Source organism: Xyrauchen texanus, chromosome 3 (assembly GCF_025860055.1).
Source record: "Xyrauchen texanus isolate HMW12.3.18 chromosome 3, RBS_HiC_50CHRs, whole genome shotgun sequence".
NCBI lineage: Eukaryota > Metazoa > Chordata > Actinopteri > Cypriniformes > Catostomidae > Xyrauchen > Xyrauchen texanus.
In genome coordinates, this window is record NC_068278.1 from 13,517,780 (window position 1) to 13,531,283 (window position 13,504).

At 36.3% G+C, this 13,504-nt stretch overlaps 1 protein-coding gene across 7 annotated transcripts in view; it reads right to left on the minus strand.

Moving 5' to 3' along the window:
* Window positions 1-11,978, minus strand: part of arhgef12b (Rho guanine nucleotide exchange factor (GEF) 12b) — a 98,794-nt gene extending 86,816 nt beyond the window's left edge. For 6 of the 7 annotated variants that reach the window (XM_052097672.1, XM_052097665.1, XM_052097647.1 and 3 more), the window contains exon 1: window positions 10,537-11,978. In XM_052097672.1, the coding sequence (XP_051953632.1) occupies window positions 10,537-10,568 (32 nt within the window). In that variant the 5' untranslated portion in view covers window positions 10,569-11,978. The remainder of the gene's footprint in view (window positions 1-10,536) is intronic. The other variant, XM_052097697.1, reaches the window with a different exon arrangement.
* Between the last annotated feature and the right edge of the window lie 1,526 nt (window positions 11,979-13,504).

Genomic DNA, 13,504 nt, shown 5'->3' on the forward strand with positions numbered 1-13,504 from the left:
GTATAAATCACAGAGATGAGAGTGTTGACTGTATTTACACACTGCTGTCAAGCTTAACTGACCATCAGAAAATTTATGTTATTTAGCTGTGGTGATTAATTATGACGTATTAAACATATATCTGACAAAATATAACAGAACTGGTTACATTTGCAAGCCAGTAATGCTACAGTATACTCCTCAATTAAAAATATAGACAATCTTTTCACATTATGTAATTTTATCCGTCCCTCCAGAAAATATGTTGTTAAACACAGGGCTCAACACAATTTTTCCCATTCACTCCGCTCAAATCACAAAATTAACACTTGTGTCTTTTTCTAATTTTCCTAATCAAAAGAAATAATGTTTGTTTGTTTCTCATGCATCAGTCAAAACGCAACAGCCAGCGTTACATGAAGTTGTGAAGCGTGTATTACATTTTCTGGTGTCTTCTCAATGGCCAACATCCACTTCAGACACTTGGTGAACTTTAGAAACAATGAGTTAAAGGGTTCACAGGCTGGATAGTGCAGATTCACTGGCTTTTTATCAACATGTCAATTCACATGTGATAAGAATTACAGGGTTTATTTTTACAGAGCGTTTGATAGACAGAAGACGCTATTATCTTTACTGGCGCGGGAACGCGTAGCCCGTAAAAAGTACCCTGTCCAAATAGGGCAGAGATAACAAGGCTATTTCTTTTAAGCAGCCTACACGAAGGCATTGTTTGTGCTGTTGTTATTTGTGCAATTAAATATTAGGTCGTATGGCAATATGAAGAGGGATTTTTTTGTATATGATACAAAAAATAAACAAGAACAGTTGAAAAAGAACATTATGCCCAATTTCTTTTTCATTTCATGCCAACATCGCTCTCGCTCATGAGTGCTCGTAACTTTTAAACTTGAGTGTTGGAGTTGAGCAATCGCATGTCAACTTACTTCACTCTGATCACATGCTCAGGTCATATAGCAAAGGGTCTGAACACTTATGTCAATGTGATGTTTCAGTTTTTTCTTTTTAAAACATTTGCAAAATTATCAAAAATCTAGTTTTTGTGCTAAGTGACTCCAGACAGCTCTCCTAAGCAACTAAATTGGCCCGGTTGCTAGGGAGGGTATAGTCACAATGGGTAACCTTTTTGTGGTCGCGATTAGTGGTTTTCGCTCTCAATGGGGTGTGTGGCAAGTTGTGTGTGGATCGTGGAGAGGAGCATGAGCCTCCACATGATGTGATTCTCTGTGGTGTCATGCACAATGAGCCACGTGATAAGATGCGAAGGTAACCGAGTAGGGATGTTGTGATTACCCGACTTCAAAATTAACCGCATGTTGTCTATTTTAAAATAATGTACTGAAAGTGAGTCTTTCGGTGTGGGTCTAACTACTTGCCCCGCACATGTGTCATGGCCTCTGCCTGGTTGGTCTGTGAGGCTGTTAATATGGTAATGGAGTTCACAAGGTGATTCTCAAGGGTAAGGCGGGACCGTGAAGAACGTGAACTTTCAGCGCATGTGAAACTCTCAAAATGAAAACAATGCGATCTCCCAGAGTTCTATCTGCAGAAGAAGTGAATTAAATTTTGGTTATCTAAAAATTGACACAGGAGTTGTTGAAGATGGGTATCCAGTATGCAAAACATGCAGACGAAAAGTGTCAGCATCTAATATGTTCCAGCACCTGAGGGATCACCAGCCAGAGATTCAACTTAGGAGTAGGAATATGTTAACTGCATGTCCTAATGAATGCTGCAATAAAACTTAAGTTGTGATATGTTTGTGGAGGATTTTATTGTCGCCTAATCGGTCAATTTGCAGATAATCATAAAAATGTTGATTTTTTTTTTATCAGACAACAATCATACCTTCAAAAATTCACATCGTGACATCCCTACAACTGAGACTTGTCATCCGCCATCAGAACATTAAAACATCTAGATCAGATGACTTCATCGGAAACGCTGTAGTAACTTGTCCAGAGTCATGGAATGCTAATCCCTATTAGGATTCAGAGCTGGAAGTCATACAAATATGGGCAGAGAGGATCGTTCACTCCAATTACATATGGCCACCATTAGATGGCACCAAGTACATGACACAGACTCAATGATGGCTCAAATGACACAGAATGGAACTGAATGAGATCTCGTTACTCATGCCTGCATGCTTTGGAGAGAGAGCACACCTTTAGTCATTGTTGTATTTGCATGTGTAATTACATCTTATGTACTGCACAATTATTGTTTTATTTGTTTGGAGATGTTTTTGGACAGGATAAATTATTTTTGTAATGCTATAACGTTTGATTGCTTCGTCCTCTCAACACGAAATCGATACTCATGTACAGTTGACTTGACTGGGAACAATACAAAAGCAGTGTTTCGGAGCTACCTAATTTACATTCTGAGATATACATTATAAAATTAAAATAAGAAAAAAAAAAGTTAATTTTAGGCTAAAATTTCTTAGGCTGAGAGTCTCAGAATTTATTATAATCTATATAATTAAAACATATATATAATTTTTTTTAACAATGATAACAAAAACTTGACCATCCTTGATGTTGTTGTTTTGGTTTTGTTTTTTTCTTTGGTTTTTGTCAAGTTATAAGCCTTTAATTGTGGGTATGCCACTGAAACAGGAAATCTTTAAAAACACCTCCAGAGCTTAAAAGGGTTAAAAACTATGCACACCTTTTACGCTTCTGTCACAAGTCTAAAGTTATGAAATTGCCAATGACTGGTTGTAATACAATGTAATACAGTAATAATATTTATTGTTATTAGCAGGCAAAAATAGATGTAATTTAGATACAAATAATTAAGAACACATCAACCGCCAAGAAAGAGGGTTCTTCTTTTAACCACACAATTTTCCACTGGTTCCAATAATTAATTTTTATGCAAAAACTAAAAAGTAACAATCTTTTGATTAATTGTGCATTCATACTGTACATTTATTTTATCCCAAATGTGTCAAATCTGTGACATTCCGCATTTTATAGTTTATTCCTTTTTATGACTGGATTCAGCGATTCCGCTCGTGTTTTCCACATCATGAAAATCATAGGGCCCTACTGGCAGGTTTAAAATCATTGACCCTTCAATCATTTTTGCAGATCATTAGAGACTACTCTTACCGTAAGATTTCTATAGGAATTTTCTAATCGTAAAAGGTCTGGTAAACAGGTCCTACTGTCTTGATTAGCATCTTGTGATTTCAACAGAGCTCTATGCAGAGAGACAAGTCCAAACCACTTGAAATGAGAAGAAATACAAAATGACAATGTCATAAATAAAGCAAAGCAGCTTAAAGCCGTCCCATGATGCACTGCTGGTGGCCAGCAGCTCTGTCAGGAAGAGCTTGTGGCCTGGTCGAGTTGACAGACATTGTTTATTAGTGATGTCACCATTTCCCGAGAGGGCATCAGGGGTAAAAAAAAAAAAAGAAAGAAAGAAAAGGCCACAGATCAGCGAAATGCTGTGACAAAGAGCAAGCTACATCATGGCACAAGCTTTTGCAAATGCTCAGTGCTGTCACACTTGCCACATGTTTGAGAATCCAGATGCTACAAATAAAAATTTATACATTTTATGAAGTATATTCAGTAGTAGCATTTCAGAAATTATTTTTGGTGCTTGGAGGTATCGAGGACTCAAGCTAATGTTTGAGATAATGCTTCATAATATCCACTGAATAACAAAAACATTACAAACTATGTTAAGCCATGCAAAGCAGACTGAAACATAATTCAAGTCTTTTGACTTATTCTGTAACCTTAAAATAATTATAGGTAAGCAAAATTTTCCCTCAAAAACTTGAATTTGAGATCTAAACAAAGGCGTCGAAAGAATCTTAATTATCACTAAGCTAACAAATCCAACGCAAGTACGTAAACACGCAATGCATGGATTTGAGCTTGCAAGAAGTGTTTCTTTGGAAATTTCACAACTTGAATGGCTTCTTCATACTTGCACTATTTTAAAAACACAAAACAGCCTTTGTGAGGGCTTTGTGAGTAAAGTGATGACATACAAAAGATTTCCACAAGAAAAAGACAAAATATCACTGCTGTCAGAAAGACAGTTATGCAGAAAAATAATCAGAGGTGAGTGTAGAAAGCCTAGAGAGATTTTTATTCAAAAGCAGCCTGTAGATTATTCTCCAAAAATGTCAACATGCCACATGTCCTTTTTACTAACCACCAAAACTCCCAGACTGAGCTTCCAAATGCACAGCAGAGGAAACCATTCGATCAATGCATCACATAATGACCTTTGAAGCAACAAAACATTCACTGTCTGTCCATTAAATAAGCTTGGTTCTTATATTTATGATTGGAAAATATCCTGGTCATATTTAACCCCTTATTAATAGGTATATCATAAAAACATATCAATTAAATAAAGTGCCGATCAATAATCAATATATGATAGCCTATATTAACATTAGCCAACATTTAAATTATAAGCCTAACTTGCATGCTTTCCAATTCACTTAGCTGGGCTTCTTTTAAATGTGTGGCATAATAACGTTGGGAGACCAAAAGGGGGTGATATAAGATTTACTGAAGCAGGTCACAAGACACAGGTATGACAACATAGGACGGGTAGTTTAGCGCTCCTTGCACAGGATGCATACACACAAAGATGCAAAGGTTTTTGTCCTTCTAGAGTGAAACTGATGTTGATGAGTTTGCAGGTTAGTGTATGAAACTGGTGTAACTTCGCAAACTGAATGATTACAAATTATGCAATTTCTCTGTAGGTATCTTTGAAGAGGTTTCATTCAAGCTGTCAAACCACAAAAAGACATACTAGTCACTGAAAATATATTGTGTAGGCTATATGAATGATACATATACACAATATATAATCCAGTGATGCTAGAGTAATAATCTATGTCCTTTGATAATGATTTGGTACAAATTTAATGGAAAACTATGCAAGTTATGCTCCAGAGACGGCACTGTGTATGTACCTTCATAGAAAATAATTTTTCAACTTTAGAAAGCACCATGTCGTCCGTCCTGGTATATATTGATAATCACCGGGAAAAAAGGCACCGATCCGAAGCGTACAAATTAATAAAAAAATTAAGTACATAGCGTAAATGAAGCCTGCATTTAGGGCAATTAATATTTTTTGCATTGTGACATTATTTTAATGATACTTAAGCACATTTTATTGCCCAAATCTCATTACCATAATGCACCTGGATGTTTTACTTCTACTTTTCACATTGTTTTCAATTATGATTCTCATTACAGTAAAAAGATTATAATTATATTCTTTATTTCTTTTGATTTTGGAGTAAAATAGGACCAGGACATTTTCTTGACAGGTTTTGTGAGAATCACCCATATGTTTACTATGCACCCTGTTGTTCTATAACTGTTAAAATCACAGTTAAAATCTGATCTTGTGCTCAAATCTGATTGAAGTATATACAAAAATATTCTGGTAATCTTTATTTTTCTTACATTACATTAATCTGCATCCATATTAAAAAAAAGGCAAGAAAATACTGATTGTCACATTAGACAGACCTTCCATGGCACTGCAAACATATATTTTTAAAAGACTGTCTGTGCATATAAGCCAGGGTGGGAAATTAGCACCCGCCACCAGCCAATGGCGGGTACTTTTTCAAAGTGGCGCGTGACTTTGCCTTGTATACCAGCCACAGTGGCGGGTAGATTGTAAAACATATTTTTATTGGTTACTACTTAAAACATACCTTGTAACGGATTGGACAGCTTTTGTCAAAGAATGCTGTTGCTAAGTAACAATAATGCACTTTTGTCGAGTAACTAATTTGATTGTTTTCAGTGACACATATAGCTGAGCTGAGGTAGGCCTACATACAGTACAGACGAAAGGAAAATTAAAAAAATGTGGCGACATATACCCGGTGTTAAGAGGCCCACCGCGGAGTCAGCAGTAGCTGTACAAACTGTTGAGGGTGAAGTAAATAAAAAGAGAAGGTACTTTTCGAACAAGTGGCGCATTGATGATGAAGGGAAAACGAGGGAATGGTTAGCCTACTTTCCCGTCGAACAGTCCATGCACTGTACTTACTGTTGAACCTATGCGTCGTCCGAAAATGCAAACAATTCGTTCATTAGAGGAACAACTAACCTTAAAATAGAGTCAATAAAAGAGCACGAGTCATCCAAGTCTCATATCAAGTGCACTGCCATACAGCTGGCAAAGACGGGACCCCAGGAGCAAAGTGTGGCAATAAAGGCTATCTGCTCTATGCAATCTGCGCAGTTGGACCGAATGAGAATTCTATTCAGAAATGTCCATGCGATCGGCAAAAAGGGCAGACCTTTTCGGGACTACGTTTGGATGTGCAAGTAAGTAACGTTAAATTACTAACTTGAAGTTGTGTGTTTTGTGATGGCTAGATGGCTATCGTTTTTTTAGTTTAGCGATAGTTTTAGCAGCCGCGAGGATAGGAGCCGATAGCCTACCGTGGGTGCTCCGGAGCTCGATTGCGTGTCAGTTAAACTTTTCATCTCCTACCCCATCTGTATTTGCTTTATTATCGAGCTTTCATGGAAAGAGGAGCCAAGAAGAGCCAACTTGAAGATGAGAAGGAGACATCTGAAGATGATGATGACTCTGAAGAAGACTAAAGTGACTTTTTTCACATCAATTTTTATTGATTTATTATGTATTAATTTTTTATTAATAATAAAAAAATGATTGAAGCAATTCAAAATATGCTAGTGCACTTTCTTTTATAAATTTGAATTCCGGAAAAAGTGGCTAGTAAAAAATATAAGTGGCTGGTAAAATTGGGCATCCACCAGCCACTGTGGCTGGTGGGCAAAAAAGTTAATTTCCCACCCTGATATAAGCAGTCAATTTAATGTACAATATTAAAGAAAATATGTGCCAGCTTCAGAGGCAACCAGGTATGAAGAAGAATCTTCACACATGTGACACTAACTGATGATGCTCATCTGATCTTTTGTTTTCCAAAAACAAAGAGGTCTCTGATAAGTTTACGCAAACAGATGTGCATGTGTGTAAGCCTGATAGTAGATGGGTATGTTTACATGAGAGCAGGTGGCCTGTACAAGCCTGGGAAGGAGAAGGTAACCTGTCTCTCCGGTTCACCAACAAGGAGGATCACCTCACAAAACCAGAACAGACTCAGACACACAATAAACTGAGAGATAGCCTTTAGACCTGCTGGTCAATACATATGCAGGAGGGATATATAAAGTGCAGAAAATTGTTTTAACTTTTACACTTTAATCCTATTACTTACAAAATGAGGAAGGATACAACATAAGCGATTCATAATTTACTGTAAGTGATCCATTCAAAGTCATATTCCAACACTTCTGAAGTCCTACGATAGCTTTGTGTCAGGAACAGACCAAAATTAAAGCAATTATTCACTGATAATCTTTCCCATCAGTGGACTGTTAACCACTGATACAGGTTCATTGAGTCAAAAGGATCAGAAAACGAGAATCGTGAACGAATCATTCAGAGCCGGTTTTGTGAACTAGATCAACCGATTTGACTCAATAGAATGGTTAATACAAGAATAGTTTTGTGAACTGATCATATAATTCAGTAAGAACGATCTGAATCAAAAGAACAATTTATTCGCTAATCAGGCATGGCTACCCTTTTCATGAGCTCCACCAATGAATGCACCAAGAAGAAGCTAGGACAGATGTAATGGTCGAACAACAACCTAATGCCATATGAACCACTTTCTTTAGACTTGGATTGTGCTTTTTTGGAGCTTGACAGTCCAAGTCCTTATATACTTTCATTATATGGAAAAGTATTTTCATTTTAGAAATGGGTGTTACCAGTACACAGATTATGCCAGTGAAAACGATAAAATGCCAAAATTGTTAGCTTACACAGCATGCTCTTTGGGTCTGGTGTGGCCACTATAGTAATACAGGTAACAACTCAAGATGTGGAAAACCGCAAGAAGAGACATATCAAACCCGCAGGGCCTTGCCGGCATTACTAGAACACAGCAAGCTACCTGAGTGATATACTGAGCACATATCTACAGGGCTTCTGTCACAACAACAATAAACAGCCCATGATACACATCAATCAGTCCACTGTGCTCTGAATGACCAAATCACTGGCAAACAAATAGAAAACATATCACCCTTTCAAACAAAATTAGCTACTCTAAAACACATTTGTTTTGAAAAATGTTAGCACACACGTACAAATCGAAAGCAAAAATGACAGCTTCTTAATAAATACAATATTGTTCGACTGCTTATGAGGTAAAAGTATACTGCCAGGTCATAAGGTCATAATCCGTTGCCTTGTTTTTCAACTCTACAAATTGATGAGATTCTAATGGTGGGTAAACAATATATATTAACTTGAAAACGATACGACTGCACATGGCCAGAGATTATATTTAAACCGAAACGGACTTCATCATCACGCTTAAACAGAGCACCAAGTCACAATAAAAGCTGTCACCCATCATGCTCTTTTAAGATCAGCAAACACATGAAGTATGTGTTCTCCAGGAAAAACGAGGGGACATCTGTTCTGATCTTATACAGTCCAATATCATCAAGTGTATCTCTCTACATTTCAGCTCTTTAAAACACAATCACGGTAGCATTTTACTATTGAGACAACTGTACACCATTGGGTCAAGTTGATACAATGCTTCAAAACACTGACTTTCACAATAAAATATCTTGGGAGTAGGACAAGCCTGCAACAGTCAGTGTAATTAGTCTAACTGCCAATTACATAATTTGGGAATGATGCTGACCGTTATCTTTGGATTCCCTTATGAAGAAGTGACGGTACCCTGGTACAGTGATGGTATCAAATGGTAATACCATGGTATTTTTGTTTAAATATAGTTAACCATGGTTTTACTATAGTAGTAACATGATTTTACTAACCATGAGTGTTGTAACCATGGTTAATTTTGTGGTTACAATGGTTTTACAATAAATACCATTGTTAATGTAGCAAAACTATGGTTATGGTTAACTATGGCTAATCATAAGGGACATAATAATAGCATCACCCTCAAAAAAAGATTTTTATTGCTTGTTCAATTTACTTAATATAAATTAACTAATTAAAATTTTTCCACAACTTAGTTTCACTGTGTATATCCAAATACATTTGTAAATTGGAAGTTTACTTACCGGTAATCCATTTGAGTTGGGGACTACATGAAAATGTTTTGTGGTGTTAATGTAGCATTGATGAAACTGGGCAGGGGATTTCCATTTCCCAGATGCTTTGCATGGGACTCGATAGGTTGAGTAAATGGTCAAATTGATCACGTTTAATGTTTTATGTTGAGATGGAGAAGAGTTTTTGTTCTTTTGAGTTTTGGGGGTTACCATTATAGTGAATAGTAGAGCTTGAGCTTACGATGAGGACAGGTAGATGTCACACGTGAAACGTATTGCTCGTTCGTCACTCCGTTAACCAACTGCTGTGTTAACCATAACATAGTTACTCAACTACACTCTGTAGTGCTTCCAACCAGCATGTACTTAGCATGCTAACATTCAGTTTCACACGTCAGTTCATAAGAAATTAAAAAGATATATTTGAGTTCCATTGACTTCCATTGACAAAGTGCTTGTGTTGCGATTAATTTTTAGTCAGTCATTTTAAGTTAAGAAGACTCATTTCAAACACGTGGATTGGAACCACAGTCCACAATTAAATCAAGTTCAGCCAAAGAGCTATTTTTTGGAGTGCAAATGGGAATACCATAATACTCCGAAACATACCATGCTGAATGATCACCATACATACCATGGTATTACAATGGTAACCCAAGGTGTTTTAAAGAATGCTATGGTACAAATAATAATAATAATTTAGGAATTCCAAAAGGTACTGTGGTGGTACCAGAGTACCCCTTAGGAAAATTAACCATGGTTTTACTATAGTAATATTTTAGTAACCATGACTTTAGTAACCATGTTTTTGTTGGCAGAAACCATGGTTTTAATACAGTAATACTGTGGTATCCATATAGTTGGCAAGGTTTTACTATAGTAATATTTCAGTAACCATATGTGTCGTAACCATGGTTAATTTTGTGGTTACCATGGTTTGACTATTATTAAAATATGGTTATATTCAATTATGGTTAATCATTAGAGACATTGATAGTATCAGATGATAATAACATGATACTCTGAAATATACCATGCAGAATGATTACCACATTCACATACCATGGTATTTACATGGTACTCTAAGTACCATGGTATTACCATAGTGCATGTCCAAAAAACATAACTGATTTCCATATTCATATGCAAAGTTGTTTACATATGGTATTTCAAAGAATACCACGTTATTCCCATGTCCAAACATTATTAAACTGAATTGTTTCTGTGTGTATTATATTCCCAAGAGAACAGTGACTGTGTTTATGCCTGCCAGATCCACCTGAATAATACAATGTTTGGCAAATGGATAAACAGTGCCTTAAATCCCATGAGACACGTCACTTAAGCAAAAATTATAGTGTAAAAGATTGTCATCAATTACCTCTCAGCAAGCGTGGGCTGTGTGCCGCTCATTGGGCTTTCCTTTCTTTGATTTTCTTCAGCTCTTATCCAATCAGCATTTTACCATGGTAAAACACCTTTGCGTTTGAAACAACAACAACAACAACCGGGTGTCGCTTTGACAGTTCGTCTGTATATGTGCAAGAATGTCTTCTCCTCTTGAATGAAAGCACTGGTTTATGTGTTATATTCCCACGGATTGTCTGTCTTGGTTGTAGCCGTCTGAGTCATTTGCCTGTGGCCCTTCAGTGAGAGCACAAACGCAAAGGAAATCGATGCTAAACTCAAACACACATTCAGCAGTCTTCAGTCTGAATGCACACTCGTATTGCACATATATGATCAATGGAGAAAACTCTGTCAGTAGCCTAGAGAGAGAGAAGTTTAGTCATTTTCCCAGCCAAAATGCCTCCACACAGACCGACAGGCTTCCCCCTCGCCTGTGTGGATACAGTCGCCTTTGTGATCCCAACCGAGCCTGGAACTGGAAGTAAAGACAGCGGAACAATCTGCTGTTAATATTTAGCCTTTTCAGTTCAATTAAACAGATTGTCCGGTTGCATTTCGAGTCCAAATGGTGTTCGGTCACTCAGCGGAAATGTTGCCGTCCCAAATGTTACTTAGTACGTCTCTCGACGGGTTTCTCTCATTTCCCCCCACTGAAATACTCCGGCATTCCAAAACGGAACCTAATCCCATACGCGGAGTTCTCCGTACTGTAAGAAACACAGTTTGCCGTACTGACTGTCCCACCAACTCAGTTTGTACAGTAACACTAAAGTAAGTTGGTTAACTAAATATACATAATTTTTAGGCCCCTAAACACTCTGAATTCCCCAGGGGAATGTATCTGGCCAGTCCAATCTGTGTAAATTCACTCCAAGAACTGATTTAAACATTCACACGGTCCAATCTTTCATTGTATTTCCGTCCCGGACTAGTCCAACTTCCAAAAGTCCCACATTTTCCGTTAAACTTTCAAATCCTTTGATGTTTGCGCGAGGGACAGCGGTGTAGTTCCCAATTCAGGACTTCTGTTAAAAAAGGCTTTGTTTCAAAACCGCGATGGAATAAAAACCCGATTTGACGAACTTGCTACGCATATTTTCCTCCACCTTGCTTCTGGAATTATTTATTTGGAAACCTTGGCTCAGTCGGGTCCTTCCCTGCTTGTCTCCATGTTTTCCGAAATTCCGTAGTTTTTAGCCGTTCTTTTTTTTTTCACTAAAATTTGAAGACAACGAATTCTGTGTCCCTAAAAACGCAAAGACAGGAAACACACACATATGTGCTGTCACATGTGTCAGTTTCGCGCTATACGAAGATTAAACCCAATAAGGAACAGCAACAACAACAAAAAATCGCAAAAATCCAGATAATTCCTGACTTTCAGTAAAATTACATCCCGGATTCCTACGCGTGCGCCTCGCCGCCCACTTTTTGGGGGTATCCTTCCGCTGACCCTTCAGTACTATCGTCTCCCAAGTGTTTGCACAATACTATTTGTTGATGGCAATTTAAGATTATTGTTCACTTCACATAAACAAGTAAATCAAGTTGCGTAATGTATACATTAGAATCGGCATAAACAATAAATTATTATCATTATTAATAATAAAATAACACATGCAGATGATGTGTTAAAAAGCAGGTTATTAGTCAAATGAAAGAGACGGGATGTTTTGAGGATGTGTAAATATAGTATATAAACACGTTCAGCTGTTTTAATATCAGTATCTTGTCTTTAATCATGGTCATCTATATTGTGTTTTCCATCATGGAGCAACAGAGACAAGGACTAGATTTATCAGTTAAATGTCATTATCATTAGATAAGTATAACAACTATACAGAAATTAAATGGAATCAGATTTTGGAGAAATGTATGCACTGATTCAAACACCAGTAGAGCTGTGATTTATTTAGCTCAACATTTGAATCCAGTTTAAATCTATTGCTCCATCTAGTGGCTACAGCTTCATTAGATGAAACAGCCATCAGCCCTGTTTACAAGCTTTTCACATCTATGAATGATGATAATTGCAGTGTTTATAATGGTCATATTTCTCTAGGTCTGTGTAAAGGATGCTGTTATTAGATAAGATATGAAATAAATAAAATAGCACGTATAGTGATAAAAAATTAACACAAGTGAAAATATAAAGAATTTCCAAGATGAAGGCGTAGAGGATCTTTTAAAACAATATTAAGTCTTTACACTATAATTCCCTTTCCTAATAATCAAGCCAACAAGAATGAAGTAGTTATCAAGTAGCATAATCAGCTGCACACATATGTGTAAGTCAAACTGATTTGAACACTTTTTATCTGAATAATCAAATACACATGTATTTGCTTTTTAATGCAGCAATGCTTTATTCGTGTGGACTTATGCATATTTTACAAGATATCTGCATAATACTGAACCTCCTAATCACATTCTCATGTAAGTGCTGCCCGAGTCTGTTCTGTAAATATTGCCCTCAAAAAAATATAATATAAAAATAATATAATTAATGGAATACCATCAATTTCCAGCTAAAGTTTTTAAGTGTTTTTAAAAATCAAGTAATTATTGTAATTTTTGTTTTTGTTTAAAAAGCTCTTTAATAAAAAATCTTTTATGTCCATGTTGGTTTCATGAATTTTTGATAAACACTTAACACACATAGCATTTTCTACACAAAACAAACAAACAATATATACATACATACATATATATATATAGTCATCGAATTAATTACATGGTGTCCCGATAAATGAATCGTGATTAATCGCATATACAATTATTTACTGAGAAAGCCCCTCATATAACAATAATTCAATACATAATTATACATAGTTATCTTTAAATTTTTAAAAGTATTTTAATATTAAAAAGATTTATACACACACACACACACACATATATATATATAAATATTCAGATAATTCAAATGCATTACATTC